General features: G+C 34.3%; 1 protein-coding gene across 1 annotated transcript in view; it reads left to right on the top strand.

The window, feature by feature from the left end:
* The window catches only part of RAD54B (RAD54 homolog B), a 110,826-nt gene that overhangs the window by 71,436 nt on the left and 15,864 nt on the right, over nucleotides 1-23,526 (top strand). Inside the window, exons 5-8 of the mRNA XM_051970850.1 lie at nucleotides 2,979-3,257; nucleotides 6,939-7,101; nucleotides 11,089-11,314; nucleotides 22,059-22,266. Coding sequence (XP_051826810.1) covers nucleotides 2,979-3,257; nucleotides 6,939-7,101; nucleotides 11,089-11,314; nucleotides 22,059-22,266 — 876 coding nt within the window. The remainder of the gene's footprint in view (nucleotides 1-2,978; nucleotides 3,258-6,938; nucleotides 7,102-11,088; nucleotides 11,315-22,058; nucleotides 22,267-23,526) is intronic.

Raw genomic sequence — 23,526 nt, 5'->3', positions numbered from 1 at the left:
ATGAACATTTTCATCATACAAAGAACAGGAAAAAAATTACTATATGTGAAAATGAACTTTTGCTACATAGATTTTTTAAAAGCCTATGTTAAATTTATCTGAGCTCTAGCTTCCATTCTTTAAAAGGAATATTTAATTTTCTTTTCTAACCTAGAGAAAGGAAGTCACATTCTTCCAGCCTTCTCTTTTAGGACAAAGGTCAATTTGTATATGCACAGATGTTACTTAATCCTGGCAAAAACACAAACTTAGTATGCTCTCTGTGACTGCAGAATTCTTCTTACTCACTATACTTTCTTGAAAGCAAGATTTAGTTCCTTTGTTTTCTTGGATAACTCTTGTACTTTTGTTTTTCTTATTGTTGTTTGTCTTTAGTTCTCGAAGACGACCATGGCATCAGTCTTTGTCATGCCTTGCAAATGAATTGAATTTAGGTGAAGGAGAGCTGTACAGAGCCTGACTTTTTCCAGAGCCACTTGAGTCCAGTGGCAAAATGTAATGGCAGTTGCCCATTTGCTTTACCCGTTTGTTAAGCCCATGGGTCAACTAGTTACTGGTTGTCCCTGAACATGGCTTAATTTATTTAAGATAGATCTCCTGCCTTTTTAGGAAGTAGGATGATCCTTTCTACGTGGCTGCTTTTGATTCACATTTAGCACATGGGCCCATACTCTTATTTTATTTTTCACTGATTTCAAATCTCTCTGTCATTTTTTGTCTGCCAGGCAGGATAGCAGTGGGGGATAGAGCTGGAATAATAGATTGTTCTATATTATCGAGGGCCCTGTAAGCTAGGCTGAATATTTTTGTTGGATTTTTAGGTAGGCAATTACAAATTATTGAAAGTTTGAAATGGGATTATATAATAGTAACTTTGCATTAGAAAGATTAATTGAGCAATTTTATATAGGATGGATTCTTTACTATGAGGAAACTATTAGTTCTTTGTTTTATTTATTAGCTCAATGGGTTTTTTTTTACTTAGTTTTATTAATTTTCAATTTTTAGGTTTTCTGTTTTGAAAATTTTTGATTTGTTGTTTTTAGATGTTTTCTTTTTGGATGTATGCAATTTGCTGATCTCTTCTTTCTCTCTTTTATTGATGATATCCGATATTGATTTATAGATAAAAATGTCAAGTTCAAGGAAGAAAGAATATATATACATACACACCTGAGTATAGAAATTCATCTTATTCACCCCGAAAATAGGTAGAGAAGGGCCTAAAAGAAAGGAGAAGAGAGAACTCATTGGTTATTTCCAGAAAGAAACTCCAAAATAAAAATTCCCAGAAACATTATAGCCAAAAGCTAGAATTTAAAGATGAAAGAAAAAATAATACAGTAGAAGGAAAGAATTAAAGTATTGAAGAACCTCAATCAGAATTACTTAAGATTAGGAACCACTGATATAAAGAAATTGAGTGCTTAGAATACACAATATTGAAGAAAACAAAAACACAGACTTACCACAAAAGTAACTTTTCCAGCAAAACTGAGTATATTCCTGCAGGAAGAAAAAAATAGCTTTTTAATGAAATGGAGTTTGTCTAAGCATTCATGATGACAAGATCAGACCAGAACTGTGTAGAAATTTTAAAAATACAAGCATAGGATTAGAAATATAAAAAGGTAATCATGAGCAAGCAATCATAGGGAAAAATCAGTAACGATCTGTTTATATTCTACTGTGAGGGGGAGATAATATATGTTTGTTTTCAGAACCATATCATCTTGAAAGATCATAGAAGTCTAATTAGATAGAAAGCCTTGAAGTGCTTTTCTTATGTGTTTTGGATGATCATAAAAGAATGGAAAAGGAGTAAAAGAGGAATATACTAAGAGGAGAGGAAAAGGAGGGGATGGGGAAGAGAATTATCTCATATTTGAGGTAAATAAGAAGACATTTATAAAAAGTAGGAAGGTGTCCATCCCCCCACCTCTCTGCCTTTTCATTGGCTATTCCACATGCCTGGGATGCATCTCATCTTTACTACCATGAAATCACTGTGCCTCCTTCTCCATAAAGTCCTTCCTGTTCTCTTTAGCTAATATCTCTTCCACTCCCAAAGTTGTTTGTTTTTGAAGAGAACCAGTGACATCAGGAGAATGATGTCCTTACTTACAAATGGATTGGATTTACATGAGGCAAGAGTTGTGCATAATTACCAATTTCACTCTCTCCTCAGAGCCATCTGGGTCCAACAGCAACATATAGATCTGGAGATGACCCAGGATACAGTGGGCCACCTTAGCCTTTTTAAGCTCTTTTGTGTTTTATATATCTATTCTGTTACAATGTAAGCTCATTGAGAGCAGGAAATTTTTCTTTTTGTCTTTTTATCTCTTGTAATTACTGCAGTGCTTGGCTTCTACTGTCTTATTTAGGCTGGTACAAAACTTTTGTCCTGCTAACAACAGGACTGATTTTCAGCATCATTATTATATTCTACCTTTCAACTTGTTCATGTTTTTGTTAGTTCTTGTTAGTGAATGGCTGGTTGTTTTGGTGGTGGCAGCTCACCAGTTGTACTACTAAAAATCAATGGCACTTACAGATTTTTCCTGCTCCGTGTTTTCATTCTACATTTATCTTCCATGCTTAGTTTTTAGGAAAGAACAATTCTATAGTTGATGGTTTAGGCCAGTTATGGTTAAGGTTTGGGTTCGTTTGTTTTTTCTCTTGAATGAAGTTTACTTAATTTTATCCCTATATGATTAGTTAACTTATTTAAGTTTTCTTTTTTTTTTTAATTAAGGTTTTTTATTTTCAAAACATGTGCATGGATAATTTTTCAACTACTTTAAGTTTTCAATCAAAGGGAAAAATCTTGTGTACTTTCTTATTAGTCATGAAGGGTTATTCAAACAAAATAGTTGTTTTTATTACCAGCTGTTGAATGCTAAGTGCTTGGTCACTAATTAATTTGTTCCACTGTTCGTGTCACTAAATCTCTTTTTTCTTGTTTTCATTTTCAGGCACTGGATATAAATTGAAAGATTTGGACAGTTTAAATGAGGGTGAAGCAACAGTGATTGGTGGAAAAGAAATAGAGGTCATGGGTATAATTTCTTCAGATGATTACAAAAGTGGTAGATGTTTTCAATCTAGCTTAGGGAGCCCATGCCTCACACCTTCACAAATTACCCGGAAGCCTTTTTCTAATCCAGTTAAAAGTAGCTGCAAATCCAACACAAAAGAAAAGATTATAGATGATTCCCCAAATTTCAAACCTCGTCATGATCCATATGCACAAAGTAAGGGATTTGTAAGATAATTTGTTTTGTGTTTAAATCTTCTGTTTTTATTTGTAAATATTTTGTGTGTGTTTGAGATTTTGAAAAGTTCAAAGAGAAATAATATCAAATAAAAGGAAAGTAATTAATACAAAGATGCTTGTTTGTAGCATATTATTATAATTGGAAACATGGAAAAAGATCCAAAGACCCAACAACAAGGATATACCTGAGCAAGACACAGTAGAATGCTATTTAACTTTGAGTGGTTTGAAATATCTGACATGGAAATGTATAATTAAGAAATTTCAAATGGAAAAAAGGCAGAATTTAAAACAGTATATACTGATTATAGTAATACCAAAACATATCAAAGAATGGAGAGATATTTGGAGCCATGTGAATTGTCAAAATTTATTTTTTATTTGATTCTTTTCTTTGTAAACTTGCTTTCCCAATTAAAAAAAAGTGAAAGTTCCCTGTAGCAGTACCTAAGGTTTTATAGTGTGTTTGGAAATAACCATAATCATATAAGGAAGCCCATATGTATTTATATTGGAATATATGTGGGTATATTGTATTATTCATATTATGTATCTATATGTGTGTGTGTATACACATGTATGGGTGGAAATGTATATTTACACATGCGTATTTGAAATATAGACTTATGAAATCAGAGACCTATAGATAACTAGAAATGTATACATGGGCTCCAGTGCAAATAGATCTGAACAGTAAAAATTATGTTTAGTAGGGAAAAAAAATAAGTCAGGATTCAGTGTGGAACAGCAAAAAAGAGTGCTGGCTTTGTAGACAGAGAATCTGGGGTCAGATGTTATTTCTGATACTCTGTGCAACAGAGCTGAGCACAGCACAATACAACTAAACCTTGCTGCTTCTGAATTTTAATTATGATTGTATAGAACTGTTTATTGCTCTTTGATTCCTGGTGAGATACAAGAATGTGAACTTCAAATGTATTTAAAATTTCAACCATATTTTATTACTTATCTGAAGGTACTAGTAAACTTAATGAATGTAGCACATATAGATCATTTGTCTTGACAATAGAAATGAAAAGAACTCAGGTGATATATCTGCTGATTCTTTTTTTCCTATTGCAAGCACAAAATCATAGAATTGTTAGAGCTGAAAGGACAGATAATGGAATCCAGCCTCTTCATTTTATAGATAAGAAAATTGAGGAGCAAAGAAATATTACTCACCTAAGTATACATAGCACAACAATCACCATAAATGGGATTGCAAAAGATTTATCATAGATGCTGTTGTGTCTTAACCTCATTTTTTGCCATTAGTGCCTGTCTTTTATTGACACCAAAATTGAAGTCACATGTTCTGTGTTACACCAGACCCAGAAAGCAAGATGATCCTGTGTGGCTTTGCTGTGTTGTTTACTTGGGAAGAGGTTTCTGTCAAGCTCCTCCCAGTATAGCTATAAAAGTATTTCTTCTATAGCCATTCTAAACCTTGGGCTCTTAGCTGCATTTCTGGAAGATTCTCCAATGAGAGTGAAGAAAAAATAATTTTTTTCCTTTCCAATTCAGCTGCTACAATTTCTTGGTCCTAAAAGACTGAACGTGAAAATTGCCTTGTCTACTCAGAATATCTCAGTGATAATCTTCTTTATAAATGTGGTTACCTAAAGAGGAAGATGTATGACATATGCCAGAGAATGCTATAGTTTAATGTTGACATAATTCACTGTGATTTCATGTTACTATAGTCACTTCCCTTTGAAATTTTGTTAATATCCTATTCTTTTTGTGTGTTCATGGTTGTATGTGGCTATATTTCCGAGGACACATACACATATGTATATATATACACATATATACATACATACATATATTTCTATCTATATTCACACATGTAAATAGTTGTGCAGGGGAAGGGAATAAGCAATGCCAATTACTAAAGCTAGAAGCTTTATATCTCATTTGATCCTCACAACAATATAGTGAGGTAGGTGCTATTATTACCCCTATTTTCCAGTTGAAGAAACTGAAGTAGATGGAGGTTAAATGACTTGCTTAGGGTCACATAACTACTAAGTGTCTGAGCCTGAATTTAAACACTTGTCTTCCTAACAGATCCAGCTCTATCTACTGAGCCAAATAGTTGCCTGTTAATTGTAGTGAATATAAATGGATTGTCATGAAGGCCCACTGTTCCTTATTAATTCATATGTGATAAAACAGAACTCCAGCTTATGCAGAGGCATTGCTAATAACTTATCTAGCCTCAGGTACAATAATGGTTTGTTTTTTTTTCTCTTTTTTTAAGTTAGATGACGTTTCCCTAGATTTGTAATCTTTTGCCATGATCCAGAAAATATCCTTTACTAAAGTTTACAAGAAATTTTGATCCTTTTTTTTTCCTTTTCCTGTTCTTTTTCCTTTTTTCTTTAATTCTCAGTCTTTACTTGACACTATGATACCTTCAATACATTTATATAGTAAATTCTTGATTTATGAGACATCTGGTCCTTTTTTAGATTACTGGTTATTATTTTGTTTGCTTTTGTTTCTTTAATGCTAACATAATGCCTTACATGCAGTATACATTTAGTAAAGATGCATTGAACTGAATTGCCTTTATAATCTGTGGTGAAGCTCTCACAGAATTATAACCTGGGTAAAATTTCTTTCTGAGGCTCAATTTTTCTTATTACTGAAAGTTATATTTTTATTATATGCTGTTACCTCTTGCTAATCACTAACCTTATGTTGATAAACCTCTTCAAACTTAGGTATGCTTGGCCTTTGAACAGCTATTTATTGCCAGATATGTGCATACTTGAAGTCTTTCCAGCTATGCAGGACCTGTTCATTGAATGAAATCTTTAAGTATATAGTCATTGCTAAGCTGAAATGAGACATTTGAGTAGAACTTGCATGGAGGATAAGTAAGCAATCTAGTTATGTTTTGTTTTTTAACTTTGTTCTCTAACTTGGCACCACTGATAATGTTTAGAACAATACTCCTGATAATAGATGATAGCAGAAAGTTTGTTTTCTATTGGTAAGGTAGCTAGGTAGCATAGTGATAGAGTGCTAGACTTGGAGTCAGAGACAGTATTAAAATATTGACTTGGATACTTATTCACGTGAGACCCTAAGCAAGTCAGTCACTTAAGTAAGCATAGCCTCAGTTTCCTAATCTGTAAAATGAGGTAAATAAAAGAATATTTCACACAATTGTCATCAGGACAAAAATGACAAAAATTTAAGTGCCTTGTAAACTATGAAATTTAAATGATAAATTTTAAATATTATTATTAAATAGAATAGCTAGGTGACATAGAAGATAGAGCATTAGACTTGGAGCTAGGAAGATCTGAGTTAAAATTTAATCTCAGACACTTTCTAGCTGAGTGGGCAAGTCACTTAACTCCATTTTCCTTAGTGCTTCATCTGTAAAATGGGGATACACTAGAGAAGGAACTGGCAAACCACTCCAGGATCACTGCCAAGAAAAGTTGAACTTTGTCCATGGAATCACATAGAGTCAGACACAACTGAATGATTGAATAGCAACAACAAAAGTTTAATAATAATTGTAACCATTTTTACTAGGAATAGTAAATTTATAATGGTACATTTGAAGACAAATGTAATTGCTAATAATTAAATGAAAATAAGTACATTTATAGCTGTCTTAATAATTCCTTTTAAGATTCCTTTGTTATGCCACGACCAGATAAAAGTCATCAGTGGATATTCAATAAGAACTGTTTACCACTTGTGGATGTAGTTGTAGATCCCTACCTTGTACATCATCTTCGACCACACCAAAAAGAAGGAATTGTGTTTCTTTATGAATGCGTGATGGGAATGAGGTAGGAAAATAAGTTCTCTTTGTTTCATCTAGCCTATTATGAGTTTTATGTTATAAGAAATATTTTAGGTGCACAATGGAAAACCTTGTATTTTAGTGGGAAAAGGAATGAACTAATCCTTTTACTGAAGAGTGTGATATACTATTTATTGATAACCCTACTTAAATTTTTTTTCATATTCCATTGATTATAGGAATTAATCTCAAACTTTTTGGTCTTAGTAGTCTTTTACATCCTTGAAAAGTAACTGATTCTCCTAACCCTCCAAAGCATTTGTTTATATGGGTTTTATCCATCAATATTTATCAGATTAGAAATGAAAACATCTTAGTATTATTATGAAAATACATTTTATCCAGACACCCTGAAACAATCTGGGGAAAGCCTATCCCTTTTTATTCTCACCTAGAGATCTCTAGACCACACTTGAGAACCATTAAGTTATATTGTAATAATGGCAGCTTTCCTTATGGCACATTACAGCAATGATGACATATGCCTCCTCCCAGTTTTTACCACAGTCTGCTAAGCCATGATAGAATCATAATAACTTCCCACTTCTACTATCTCAGCTGACAAATTAATAGCTATGGAATTATGGTGATAGGACAGTCATTGGTTTGCCAGAATAATAAGCCTTGATTTTTAAATTAGGTTTTGAAGAAGTATAGATTTACCTAAATCAATGGGTCTACCAAATGTCCTAGGTAGCATCAGTAAATAGAATGACAAATAAAATTATCACTTTTGTTACTGTGTGAAGAGATCTGGAGCAGTTGAGTTAACTTTATGTCAAAACCCATCAAAACAAAAATTTGCAGTTAATAATTGTGATGACTGCACTAACACTTAGGACAGCCCAGAATCAGCTGGAGTCAGTCTATTCTGGTCTAAGGTCTAAAGACACAGGATTGAACAGGATGGAAGCAGATTCTCCATGACCACCTTCTCCAAGCCAAAGAGTGACTCTGGCTAGTTTTACTCCACCTACAATCCTCTGTATACACCAATCATCGAGCCAGCACAGGATAGTGGGAAGGACCATTTTCCGAGCATATGCTTATAGAGTATTGTCCAATCAGTAGTTAGCCTCAAATGCTCGGCTGTCCTGACCTTAGTGCATCGATTCATAGTTTCAGCCCTCTACAAATAATTCTTCATATGTATGAAGCACTTTACATTTGACAAGAGATTGAACTAAGTTTTGTTATTTGATCAACATATTTCCAAGCTACAATAAGTGTCCCACTTGTTTACATCAATTTTTCCAGTTGCATACTATTAACTTTAAAGTTGTTGTGACCTATTTCTTTGTCTTTTATAGGCAAAAAATAAAAATAAAAGACCAAACTTTTTTGTGGTTCATAATTATAATGGTTTTGAAATATCCTGGCATTGAACATTCCCACATATTATTCAAATTATAATCATCCAGGGACATCTAGATGGCGCAGTGGATAGAGCACCAGTCCTCAAGTCAGGAGGACCTGAGTTCAAATTTGGTCTCAGACACTTAACATTTCCTACCTGTGTGAAAAGTCACAACCCTAATTACCTCAGCAAAAAAAAAAAAAAAAAATTATAATCATCCAAAATTACAAGACTCTTAAATATTAACTTAACAATATGTCTCCAAGAATTAGAATATTGTACTTTTACTCCAGAGCGTAGAGTGAGCTCTTATGTTGAGCTCCAGTTATCTATGGTGAGTCTTAACTCAATGAATCACTAATTTTCTGATATCTGATCTTTTATTTACTAATTATTTCAATTAAAATATTTAAATATTAACAGTATCTAAATTCAATCTGTCATTTTAATTATAGTATTGCTTTATCTATTAAATCTATAATGAATGTGATCAGATAGGACATTCTAGAAAATTATGTGATTTGGCTAGGTGAAAATGGAAGTGTGTGTATGTTGGGAAATCCTTATATGGTCAAATAAAAAAGTTAGTATTTGTTTTCTGCCAAATGATGATGACAAATCCATCATCACTGTTAGAAAACAACTCAGTATATTCTCTACCGGATATGGTATGTTAACATTATTTTTCTTTTTTTTTTTAATTTTTATTTAATAATTACTTTATATTGACACTCGTTTCTGTTCCGATTTTTTTTTTCCCTCCCTCCCTCCACCCTCTCCCCTAGATGGCAAGCCGTCCTTTATATAACATTATTTTTCCATGTAAATTATAGTTCTGTTTTAGATTTTAACAAAATCTAAACTAAAATTAAACTGAAGCAGATTTACAAGTAAGAAAATATTTATTAGAAGAGATATGTTGCCTATCAATAAATGGGTCATTGTCTTGCCTCTAGGTATGCCAAAGACTGAATAAAAGAACAGTTCCCCTTATGTAATTTTTGGGAATAGAGAATAGAGAACAAAACAGGGTAGATGACATCATGGAATTAAGAGACTAATTATAGAGCTAAGATATTGGGAACAACATAATTGGTTGAAAATTTGGTCATGAGGGCTAACAATGACCTCCCTTCTCTCATGAGACTAACAACTGTGCATTGTTTGCATCCACTGATGATATAGGGACTTAGACTTTTGGACAGCAAACTAGACATCTTTGAAGGATGGCTTAGCAGAGTAAAGGTATCAGGTCCAAATTCCCTTTCTCTTCACACATATTCCCCAAGGTTAGCAAAATTCCTTGAGTCAAAAATGATGGATTTTAAAATTTAATCCATTATAGGTCAGCTGAGCTCTGAACTAAATTCAAAAACAAAGAACCATGACTTAAGCAGTTCAGGACAAAATCAATTAATTGTAAAAAGGATCAATAAGAAAATGATACAGTATCAATCCTAATCTTCTTAATAATATTTGGAGGTATTTTATTCTCTTCCTTTGTCCCATTCTAATCTCTTAGATTATGTCCTTTACTCTCTTTTCTTTTTCTTTCTGTTTTTTCTTTGGCAAGTTTGTGTATTTCTATGCTTTCATCTCTTACTTCTGTGCAGATAATTCTCAATTCACTATCCCACACTCCAGACCTCTCCCAAGGTTCAAGTCTGCTTTTCTAACTGTTTTTAGTCATGTCTTTCTGGATATTTCCTTAGCATCTCAAACTCAATTTGTTCAAAATTGGACTTTCTCCTAAAGCTTTCTTCTTACTTTAGTAGTTCTATCAGCAAAGTCCATCCATCCACCTTTTCATGTTTAAAACTTTAGTGATATCTTTTACCCTTTCTTTCATGTCTATTTTCAGATATACTTTTGTAATGACTGCATATTTAAAATCAGCCGGAGTCAGGAATTCAGGTTAAGGGAAAAATCTTCAATATTTATTAAGGTGAAGAGGTGATTAAAGATTGTTATAGCAATATGGGCAGCTGCGACAGGAAGCCAGCTAACAGAGAGCGATCTGCGCTGAGCAAACTGTTGCAATAGCAATGCCAAAAGTCTCTCCTTCCCCTTCCTTTTCCACTACCCTGCCTCCACCCACCAAAATCGTCATTTCCTATACAACACATCAGGACTTGCACAAAGAGTGGGCAGGGGCCATTCTTTCTCCAAGCTTATATATTAATAGATTATGGTCCAATTCCTATTTAGCCTCATGTGCTTGGGACCTCAGTGCATCAGCTCAAGCCTCAGCCCATTACATACTTCTGAAACATTTTTCTTTTCTCACTTTTATTTCCATTTTCTTCTCTCTTCATATGGGCCTTTACTAGCATCTATATAGGATTATTGAAACAACTTCAATCTGAATTTTCCAGTTTCTATTCCTTTTACATTCTAAACAGTTTTTCTCATCATGGCAAGAGTTATTTTCCTATACATACATATACTCATATTTTCTACTTAGAATTTTTCAAATTTTGCCTGAATTGAATAGTTCATTTTACAGGATGGGAGAAAGAAGTCTCTTATATTTGCATTTTAATTGTATTACATTTTTGTCTCTTCAATGTTATTTAATTTTTTCTTACAAAAAATAAAGTTAGTTTTATTTTACAGAATGAATGGCAGATTTGGTGCCATTCTTGCTGATGAAATGGGTTTGGGGAAAACACTGCAATGTATTTCGCTCATCTGGACACTCCTGCGTCAGGGACTCTATGGAGGCAAACCAATTATAAAAAAGACACTTATTGTTACCCCTGGAAGTTTAGTGATTAATTGGAAAAAAGAATTTCAGAAATGGTTAGGAAGTGAAAGAATTAAAGTGTTCACTGTTGATCAGGTAAGACATTTTAATCTAGCCTTGGAAATATTTTTAAAAATAATTGTTGGTTGAAATTTTATTTTTTATTAAGAATTTTTATTAACCTAGTCTTCATTTTACACTATTCCTAGGACCTGAGTTTGAATTCTGACTGCTGTGTACTACCAATGTGATTTTGGTTTGGTCATTTAAGCTCTTTGGGTTTCAGTTTCTGAATCTGTATTAGGGTATTGTTTTAAATGATCTCCAAGGTCCATTTCACCTCCAGATTAATGATCTTGTGAAATATTTAAGTAACATTGTTTATTTTTTAATGTCTTTAATTTCCATTTAATAGATAATCCATGTTGTGTTTCTTTTGATTGCTTAAGTTTGCATCATGTCAATCAATTAATAAGTTTTATTCAACTTTGTGTGTTATGTTTTGCTATGCATTGAATATACAGAGAAAAAGCAAAAAAAATGGTCTTAGTCCTCAAGAAACTTACTTTCTAACACTAATAACAAGATATATAGATAAATATAAATATGAAGAGCTCTTAGAGAAGAAGACTAGTTAACTTGAAAGCTACGGATTCTAGAAGTCAGAATCAAGGAGGGAAAAAGTCTTAGGCATGAGGGTTTTAAAAAACTAGAAAAGTTAAGAAGAGGCCTGGTTGGGTAGAACTTTAAATACTAAACAAAAAATTTTATATTTGGTCCCTGAAGTAATTACCAGGTAACAGGAAAAGTGATGGTGGCATTTATCAGGAAAATTAGCTGTAAATACTTAAATTATTATTTGTATCTTTTTAGGTGCTTATCATAGGATTGTAAGAATTAGAGCTAGACAGGACTTTAGAGACTATGTAGTGAAACTTTCTCATTGTATATTTCAGATAACTATCTTAGACAGGTAAAGTGATTTGTCCAAGATTGCTAGAAAATAAGTGGCACAGACAGGATCTGAACACAAGTTCTTGGACCAGCATTTTTCTCAAAACACTTGTGTCTTTTTATCTCTTAAGAGAAAATTTATGGGGGCAGCTGGGTGGTGCAGTGGCTAGAGGACCAGCCATGAAATCAGGAGGATCTGAGTTCAAATCTGCCCTCAGACACTTAATACTTTCTGGCTGTGTGACCCCTAGGCAAGTCATTTAACCCCAGTTGTCTCAAAAAGAGAGAGAGAGAGAGAGAGAGAGAGAGAGAGAGAGAACAATTTCCCAATAGATTTCATGAATGAGAAATCTAGAACATTAAAACTTTCTTTAAAAATTTAAAATAATGAAGACAATTTTATTTATTTTGTTATCACAAATGCCTGTGAAGTGCTTATTTAATGAATCCATACAACTCTTCAGCTAGCCTGAAATAGAATACCTTTTTAAAACATGATTTGGTAATATCTATTTGTTAGTGGTCAAACTATCTAATAGTACAGTGCAAAAGCTCCACTTTCCTGGATTTAATTCTTTTGCAGGCCATTTTGTTTTGTCCCTGGCTACCTGCTTTGCATATGCATATAGCCAGGAGACTAGACAAAAAATAAAAATTGTTCAATACAAATCTATCTTTACTAATGAAGAAACAACTTAATGTAAGTGTTCTGACATATTAGAAATTGTTGATATTATATTCATATAAAACTATTTTAAAAATAAAGTAATCCTTTATATCATGGAACTTTGGACCTATAGTCAGAGTTGAAAATCTTCCCATCAGCACAGTCGCTCCTTGGGAATTATAGAAAGCTAAAAAAGTATATCTTATATTATGACCTTATGTTAAGAAGACAACTTTGGATATTTTCAAATTTAGGACATCTCTCACTTCTGTGCTTTTGCATAGGTTGTCTGATGTACCTGGAATGTGCCTCCTTCTCACTTCCACATTTTAAAATCTTTAGCTTTCTTTATGTGTTTATGTTAATGCTTTCTTTTTCTTCAAATTATCATGTATCTATCTAACTGCATACATGTTGTCTCTCACATTACAATATATATATTTCCTTAATGCAGGGATTAATTTTTATTTTTCTTTGTGTCACTGGTGCTTAGCATAGTTCCAAGAATATAGTAGGTACTTAATAAATATGTTTGCTTATTTGATAGTAGCTATAAAGCACTTCATATATACATTATCTCATTTAATCTTCACAACTTTTTGAAGTAGGTGCAATTATCTATTAGCTGAAGAAGTTGAGACTTGTGTGAAATGACTTGCTATTAAGCTATTAAGTGCTTAAGGCAAGATTCAAACCCAGACATTCTTGATTATAATCAATTAATGAGTATTTTATTAAACATTACTATTTGCTAGGTAATGTGCTAAGAACTAGGGTTACAGATATAATTAATGAAACATCCAGCCTGCAAGGACATTCCATTCCATTGGGAAAGAAATATAGAAAAAATATACAGTATAAATATGAAGTTAATAAGTTAAAATATATACAAAATAATTAAATACAAGGTAATATGGGAGGGAGAAAAGGTAGTAGTGCTTAAGCTCTGTCTTGATGAAAAGAAAAAGAAATTTTTGTAATTGGAGGTGAAAAGGGGAGTAAATTCCAGGCAAGAGGGATGATCACTATAAAGATTTAGCATTATATGCAGCTTTTTAGAGAATAGCAGAAGCAGAAAGTCCAGAAATGAGGCTTCTTCTTAGAAGAAAGAAATCTGGTTTTCTTAGAATAAAAGAATATATATAGAGAGAGCAGTGCTTTGAGAAAAGGCTGATAAGGTAGTTTGAAATCCAGATTAAGGAGTTTGGACTTTATTTCCTATGCAAGAGGGATCCCTGAAGACTGTTGAGTGGAGTAGTGGGAGAAAAAGGGAGGGTGAATAGCTGAGGTAAAACTAGTGAGGAGTTCATTGTGATGATCCAAGGAGCTAGTAATACACTACTATTTACTACTAGGAGGGTAGCAATAAGAATAAAGAGGTGGGAAAGGAAGCAGGAGAGAGAAATCATAGACCCTTAAGAGTAGGTACTGTGGAAACTATATAATCTAAGCCATTTTTTTTAATATGAAGAAATTGAGATCCTGAGAAATAAATCTAATATTATATCCTTTGATTCCAAGGCCAGTGATCTTTCTGCCCTTCCTTTTGTTACAAAGTTTGATCTGTAGAAACTAGTAATGGATTTGCTACAAGAGATAAAGAATTAAAGATAATCTCAAAGTTTTGAATTTAGGAGACTAGGTGAATGATGTCACTGACAGAAGTATTAAGTCAAAAGGAGGAATGAAATCAGGGAAAAGATAATAAATTTGACTTTGGACACATTGAGTTTGTTGGAACAGAGAGCTGGATTTATGTTGATAATAGCTGGAGATGCAGATCTGGAGCTTAGAAGAGAGATCAGAGCTAGAATTAGAGATTTGAGAGTGATTTTCATAGAAATGAGAGTTGAAATCGTAGGAGTGAACAGAGACTGGAACAAGAGTACTTAACTTTTTTGTATGTCAGACTCCTTTCGTGGGGCCTATGGAACTTTTTTCAGAATTATGTTTTTAAAGCAGTAAAGAAAACACTTAAGAAACGAATTTATCTAAGTGCAGTTATTTAAAAAACAGCAGTTTTGCAGAGCTTAGTCAGTAAGTTAACATTTATTAAGTGCCTACTATGTTCTAGGCACCGTGTTAAGTACTGAGAATTCAAAGAAAACAAAAATATAGTTCTTGCTCTCAAAAGCTCACATTCTAAAAAGAGAAACAGTATACAAACAACTGTGTATAAACAAACTACATATGGGATGAATTGAAGATAATCAGCAAAGGGAAGGCACTAACACTAAGAGGAAAAACTCCCTATAAATGTAGGATTTCAGCTACTTGATGCAAGTTAGAGAAGGTAGGAGACAGACATAAAGAGGGAGAATATTTCTGGCATGGGATAAATTAAAATGCCAGGAGTTGGGAGATGAAATGTCTTGTTTGAGGATAGCGTTACTGAATCTGAATCAGAGAAAATGTAAGGTTTAAGAAGACTAGAAGGAATAGGACAGCAGCCAGGCAGATTAGGAAGATCTTTGAATGCCAGACACCTGGGTATATGCCCATAGATGACAAAAAAGCTCTTTGTTATAATACAGGTTGATAAATAGTTGAAAAGCAGCTCCCCAGGAGTCTCTAACCTCTGTTAATCTCCCCATCATCACCATTTCTTAGGTGACTTCTAATGGCACCTGTTAACAAAAATTGCTTCTCTTTGGGCAGAACCAGCTTCCTTTAATAAAGGAGCTCAAACCTATTAGGGAAAAAGTCTGGGTCACTGATTGTGGTTGTTTGCCTTTCGCTCTCAAAGAGGACCATGACATCAGGGAAGTGATGCCATGACATGTGAATGATTGGCATTAAGTGAGGGTGAACCGTATAAAGTCACTGACCTCACTCTCAAGATATAGATCTGGACAACTGGAGATGTCAGAGGTAAGGGTTTTAATAGACTTTCAAGGTTCAAGATCTGTAATGCCGGAGAAACTGAGGCAGGAGAGAAATTAGAGAGTTTTAATATTTTATTAATTGGAGAGCATAATTGACAGAATTTTCATCTCAAATTATCCAATCAGACAGAGATAAAGATATACTGGGACCAAGGGATCCATTTTGGTTCCAGGGCTGGAGGAGACTGTCATCTCAAAGAATCCAGCATCCAGCAATGAATGGGAGAATCTCAAATCCTTACATACCTTTTAGAAACAAAGAAGAGGGAAAGGGTGCAAAAACTTCTGTCAGGATAGGGGAGGCCATAAATGCTAAAAATCAGAGATAGGACATCTGAATACACAAAAATAAAGATGTCAGTGAGATATCTTGGAATATTTTAGAGGAATATTGTAAATTTTTGAGGACAGAAAAGAGTCAGGAGGTCTACTCTCTTGTTTATAACCTTAGAGTAAATGGTCCTCAGTCTTAATGGGCCAGAGGGGGAGTTTACAACTAAGGGGAATAGTTAGGGAGAATGAGACAAGAGAAACTAGTACAGGGAAACTGAGTCAGGACAGTTAAAGAGAACTGTGGAATAACAGATTGAAGATATCAAAAGCAGAGGTGAAAAAAGATGTGAATGAAGAAAAAGCCACTGCATTTGCTATATAGAATGCCATTGGTTCCATCTAATTGAACAATTTCTATGTACTTGTGGGAGCCAGATTACAAGGGATTAGGAGGAAATTGGTGGTTAGGAATTGATGCTCTTGGATGTAATTTGCTTTTCTCCTTGGGAGATGGGAAGCTGGCAATGTATATGGTGTGATATGCCTCTGGGAACTCTGTTCCCCTTCATACTATTGAACTTGATAGTATTGAATTTGTTCCAACATCCATGAAGTCAGACTGAAGCAGGCATTCTAGAGTGTCTAAAACAGGGGTCCTCAAACTTTTTAAATAGGGGGCCAGTTCACTGTCCCTCAGACTGTTGGACGGCCAGACTATAGTAAAAACAAAAACTTTGTTTTGTGAGCCTTTAAATAAAGAAACTTCATAGCCCTGGGTGAAGGGGATAAACATCCTCAGCTGCCATATCTGGCCCGCGGGCCGAAGTTTGAGGACCCCTGGGCCCTAAAGCTTAGTGGTTCATCAGAGAAATCCAAGTCATTCACTGCACCACCAGCCATCACCATTTGTCTTCACTGAACATTGATGACCCTGAAGGAGAGAGGTAGGCTGACGACTTTGTGCAATTCTGCTTTACTTAAATCCAATTTATGTACAAGTTATTGTCTTCATGATGTCATTGTTCCTCTTAAAATGAAGAACAAAAGTATAGCCCCCCATTTAGGAGAGAACTTCCTCAAATTATTTCTTAATCCAGTTTTTATTGTGTGCTGAGTTTGGGGGAGGAGAGGGGCAAGACAGAGTTTTGCTTAATTAAGTTGTCTCAAGAGCCATAGTTTCAGGGCTGTGGTGCAGACAGGAAGGAGCCAGAGGCTCATACAGTGTTACAGCTTCATCATTTCCTTAGTGTGTCTAGCTGTTTCATGATCTCTTTGGTCTAGTCTCTTTTTTTTGAGGTAAATTCCTGTTCTCCAATCTCAATTCTCCCCTTACACTCAAAGCCATATTCTCTTAATGGAGGAATCGTATTTTATCTTTTATAACAATATTTTCTGGGTATTAACACCATTTATTATTTCTTTTTTTTAGTACCAATAACACGTTTATGTCAGTAATGTGATTCAAAAAACATTAATTAGGCATTTGCTATATATAAAGCACTTAGGATATAAAGTTAAAATTAAAATCAATTAATTAATTAATTAATTGCTCTCAAAAATCCATCCAAGGGATACAAGATATAAACAGTTAAGAAAATGCCAGGTAATTTGTGGAGAAAAACCCTAAAAACTAGGAGGATCAGGAAAGGTTTCTTCTAGAAAGAAAGCTGAGCCAGATGATCCAAAACCTTAAATTTGCTGATTTCTTTAGAGGTTCCCTGAGAGGCTATCAAGTTGAAACAATCAAAATAAAAATGAGATAGATAAGGAAATTAAATGTATGCTAATGATCTATAGTCTGCTTCTTGCATCTTTCTCATTGATATTTAATAAAGTGAAATTTCATTTATTTCTCCCTCTAAAAATCTTTCAACAGAAATTGAGGCACTAGGGGAAAATATAATTAAATATCTTTGTACAATGAACCAATAAATAGTACTTATTATTCTTGTCCCACTAGTGTTGAAATGTTTTTGTGGTGGAAATAGGGCAATAGAAGTACATTATCTTTGTTGATGCCATCTAGTGGCTGACTATAGTAATGTTTTCTTAAATGTTCATTGCTGTGTATCTACCAGAAATTAGATTGGGGGAGAGAAAAATGTTATGTAAGTGAAGCAAAAAAAAAAAAAAAAAAGGAAAAAGAAAAAGTGAATTGTAAATACAAATAGCCACCTACAGAGCATTCATCATTATTTGTCCAAGTAACTTGGTTTTGTAAAACATGGACAAATCATAAAACCTCTTTGGACCTGCTTCCTCATCTTTAAACAAGATTGCTTAGCCAGTTCCTTCTAGTTTCAGATCTATTATTAGCCTGTGATGTTTCATGTATTTAATAAATTTCTATAATGGAAATACTATGAGAAATTCTGGGGTTACAAAAACAAAAATGGAACAGGCCTTGCCCTCAACAAACAATGTACATGTATGTATGTATATACACAATAAATACGAGGTAATTTCTTGGGGGGATTACTTGTATTTTGGGGAGAATCAGGAAAGATTTCATGTAAGAACTTGTCACTTGATCTGCAGGAAGTTAGGAAGTCTAAGAGTTGAAATGAATTAGTATATTAGAAACATGGGAGATAGTTTCTGCATAAGCATAGAGTTGAGAGAGGATTGTTTATGAAGAAAAATAAGACAAATTTGGCTGAACAATGTTTAAAGGGCTACACTGTAAATAAGGCCAGAAAAATTGGAATCAGTCAGTGAAGGGCTTAAATGCCTGACAGAGGTTTGTATTTGATCCTGGAGGCAATAAGGTGGCATTAAGTCAACAAGCTGTTTTCAAGGTGATTTTACTAAAGCACATGTCTCACCATGTCACTGTCCTACCTTGTAAATTCCAGTAGCTTCCTGTTGACTCTGGCATCTAATATTCATTTTTAGTTCATCTTTTTTAATTTCTCTTTTTAAAAGTTGGATAAATAAATTATTATTAGCACAGTAATACATGTTTATCATTTATACATCAGCAAGTATAATATACTGGGATACATGCTCAAACATTTTTGCTGATGAGGTGCACCATGAAAACAATTTGGAGACTGCTAGTCTAGTCCATTGTTAATTATTTGAGGCTTTTACCTAGCTTTATACTTGATACTGATGAGGTCTAGATTTAGGATGGTCAGGGAACCAAATGATGAGATTAGGGTTCTTGGTGGTCGGGAGTTAAATGAGGAGGTTTAGTGGCAGGCTCAGGGTTCAGGGAACCAAATGGAGAGGTTTGGCTCCCCTACATTTGGTGCATGGGTAGGAAGTTTTGGGAACCCTCTTCTGGCAGCTCATAGTTTCTTCGTAAATCCGAACCCTAGATTGGTAAAAGATGTTGTTACAGGGTATGCATGAATAGAAAGGCTGAATTCCTTAGTGGCAAGGTCCCAACAGGGAAGTAAAGTTGTAGAGGAGCCCTGGCAGAGAAGTAAAGTTTTTAGTGGAGAAATCCTGAAAGGCATGAAGTCTCCTTAGAGAAATAAGTGAGGATAAAGAGTGGATAGCAGTGGAAGAGAATATCATCCCAGCCAGCAGAGGTTTGCTATGCCAAGGATTGGCTTTTTTTATAAGCCTTGGTTGGCTACAAGCTGGGGGTTGCTCTTGATGGGGCTGGGTACAGCTTGAGCTGAATTTGAATAGAATTGAATGAGTCTCTTTAATTCAATAGAAAGCTTAATCAGTAGTGAGTGTTATCAATGGGGATGGGGCCCACCTCTGAGGATCTTTTAAAGGAGTTTTAGAAAGTTTCGGGGCTACCCTGGTCAATACTAAGTAGGATATAAAACATCTCTATTCTGATAATTCTCAAATCTACCTATTCTATCCCTGCCTCTCTGTTGACTACTAGTCTCACATATCCAAATGCCTTTCATACATCTTAACTTCAACTTGTCCAAATCTGAACTCATCACCTCCTCCTAAACCCTGCTCTTCTCCTCCCTTCCCTTTTACTATAGAGAGTGTTTGGGGCAATTGCACCTACCCAAACTGACTACTCAGGAGTCACTCCAAATGATGTACAGAAAGAATTTATTAGAATCTCGAGAAGTGGACCGTCCTGGCCTGTGGGCCTGAAAGGACAGCAAAGATACCCACAGGAGGAGAGTCATTCACTTGAAGATGCTTACAACTTTTATACATTTCAGACAAAGAATCCCCAAAATCCCACCCTTTACAGGCTGTGATTGTTTACATAAATCTTTATCTCCCTATTTGGTCAGCAGAATGCAGTAAAAAAGGTGATATACAGCTTCTGCCCCTTAATTCCTTCTTTAGACAATGGAATGCAGTCCAGGTCTCATCTAAAATCACATGACTGGGGCCTATAGCCTGATCTACTTTAGTTAACAGTCTCTGATCAATATGTGCTTAATCTGTAAGTTTTTCACCTTTCCACACAAGGGTAACACCATTTTCCCAGTCCTTCAGGCTTGAGACATACGAGTCATCCTAGAGTCCTCACTCTTTTACCCCCATATTCAATCTGTTGCTAAGGCTTTGCCACATCTCTTATGTGTGTCTCTGTCTGACCTTAAACACAACCACCACTCTAGTCCTCATCATCTCATGCCCAGACTATGGTAGTAGTCTGTTGGTGAGTCGGCCTTCTGCCTCAATTCTCTCTCCATTTCAGTCTGTCTTCCATTCAGCTGCTAGAGAAATTTTCCTGAAATTTCCTAAAAGTCAGACCCTCTTATTCAGTAAATTCCAGTGGTTTCATGTTGCCTTCAGAATCAAACACAAAATACTATGTTTGGCATTCAAAGCCCTTTATAGCCTAGCCCCTTCTACCTTTCTAATCTTCTATTCCATGAACACGACACTATGAACACTCCATTTCTCTGGCTGTCCTTATGCCTGGAATGTTCTCAACTTCTTCATCTGTACTCCCTTTTCTAGCTTCTGCCAAGTCCCAACTAAAATCACATCTATAGGAAACCTTTCCCAATCCCTCTTAATTCTAGTACTTTCCCTCTCTTAATTATCTTTTATTTATACTGACAGTAATTTGATTTTATGTATTTGTTTGTTTATTGTTTTCCCTATTTGAATGGCAGCTTCTCTAAGGCAGGATATATCTTTTGTCTCCTTTATTAGGACTCTGAAAGAAAACCCTCACTTTGGAGTTAAAAACTCAGCTTCATTATTCAATAGCTTTTTTTTGTTTCTCTGTTTACTTTCCTCAGATGGGAAGTAGGGAATATAATACCGATATTTATCATTGAGGTGTTATAAAGAAAGCTTTTTGTAAATCTAGAATCATTTGATGATATGTCTATATTGTATATGTATGATTGAAACTAATGAAGAAAAAATCACTGGAGATAGAAAAAGATTGAAGATGACGTAGAGAGTAGAAACTAAGATCTCTCAGGAATCAGAAAAGGAGAGAATGGAATTGTTAAGCTTTAGAGGAAAGAACACATCTTTCATTTGCTACAAGAAAGAATGAGAAGTGAGTTCAGTGATTTTTAAAGATGAGGATAAGACTATTACTTAATAGGGCCTAGACAGATGGCCTTGACCTTTTCAGTAGAATTGTTAGGAGGTTGGAAGAAAGTGATTTAGAATAGCTCCTAGAGGGAGAGAATTGATAACAAAAAGGGAATTGCTGAGTATTGGAGAGGGCCCAGTTTGTAAAATGTATTTTTACTAGACTATGTCTGCTAGTTCTGATTGATTTTGTTAAGCTCTACAAATAGAAACATGGCTGTAAATTAAAGGTAATCTTTCTGCATGTTGAAAAAAAAAAAGTTGTTAGTAATAGCAGTCATTCCTATTCCACTGACTCATGGATACAAATCACCATTAATAATTCCATTTTGGAATATTAAAGATATGTATATTTCAGCAGCATTCTGTTCCTCATCAGATAACTATCATTGTCCAACTCTACAATTCAAAATGAAATTTATTGTTATTTTCTTACATGATTTTTATCTTTGAAGCATAAGTGTTATAATACCTAGCAGGTAGCTGGCATGAAATTTGTTCTTAAGCTTTATTAATATAGTTTCTGTGCATGTTTTGTTTCATGAAGTTATGTAATTTATTTTAGGATCACAAAATAGAAGACTTTGTCAACTCCCCACTATATTCAGTACTTGTCATCAGTTATGAGATGCTGCTTCGATGCCTTGATCAAATTCAAAATATAAAATTTGATCTTTTAATCTGTGATGAAGGACATCGCTTGAAGAACAGTTCCATTAAGACAACTACAGCCCTTGTTAGCCTGTCTTGTGAGAAGAGAGTAATTCTAACTGGTTAGTGTTCTATGAATTCACTTGATAATCTTTTAGTATAATAAAATTTTAAGACTGGGAATGTGCCCTTGTTAGATTTAGATGGTGCTTGATGTTATTAAATGGATATCATACTTAGCCCCTATCCAACACTCAGATAATTATAACAGATGGAGCCATGGAGAAAAGAAACCTCCCTCTAGTGCTCCTATTCATTGACAAGACATATTCTTGTAGTCTTTCACAAACCTGTCATGGAAGAAAATAAGGAAGAAGGGAAAGAAGAAAAGAAGGAAGGAAAAAGAATAAAGGAAGGAAACAAGCATTTATTAAGCACTTAATATTTGCCAGGCACTTTGAGAGTTGGAATGATTGTTAAAGCAATTTCTTTTTACTATTTTAAATACTCTTCAAGACAAGATTTTTTAAAAGTGAAATTGAAAATTTCAACATTAAAATGACCATTTTGGATAAAATTTTAATCACTGTCATATAATGTAGACTAAATATAGATAGTTATTGTTTTCTCTATATATCTTATCTACTCTCTTAGTGAGTTTCTTAAGAGCAGGGATTTTGTATATATCCTTATATTTAATGAAGGATGGACAACTAGCCAATGGGAGAGATGGGATTTGTTGTAGGCAATTGAGGTTAAGTAACGTGCCCAGGGTCATACAGCTAGTAGGTGGTAAGTGTTTGAGGCTGGATTTGACACTCCTGACTCCTCCTTCTGACTCCAGGGTCAGTGCTCTCTCTATCCACTGATTTTTACAGAACTGTGAATTGGAAAGAAAAGATAATATTGTAAAAAATATTTAAAACATATCCTTTTAACAAAAAAGAAAATGCTTATTGTGTCCATTTCCATATTTATCAATCCATAAGAATTTATCAAATGTTTGCTATGTGCTGAATGCATTGGGATTATACCCTCAAAATTGAAAAATCCCTGTCCCCAATGACTTTAGATTATATCATCAGAGATGGATAACATATATAGATATGAATATGAGATTTTTAAGAGGTATAGATGAAAAATGAATGCATTACAGACATTGAGGATGAGTGCAGAGGCATGAGAAATGTTTTGCCTTGTATGAGGAACAATTAGAAATCTGCTTTAAACTGTAAAGTATGTGAAACAGAAGAACTAAGTTTAATAAGCTCTTAGAAATATAGACTGGGCTCATAATTTGAAGGGTTTTAAATGCAAACAGAAGACATTTAAATTGATGTAGATATAATAGGAAAACCTTGGGATTCATTAAGTGGATCCCT

This window comes from Antechinus flavipes, chromosome 1 (assembly GCF_016432865.1).
Source record: "Antechinus flavipes isolate AdamAnt ecotype Samford, QLD, Australia chromosome 1, AdamAnt_v2, whole genome shotgun sequence".
NCBI lineage: Eukaryota > Metazoa > Chordata > Mammalia > Dasyuromorphia > Dasyuridae > Antechinus > Antechinus flavipes.
This window is presented reverse-complemented; position numbering and strand designations above follow the sequence as displayed.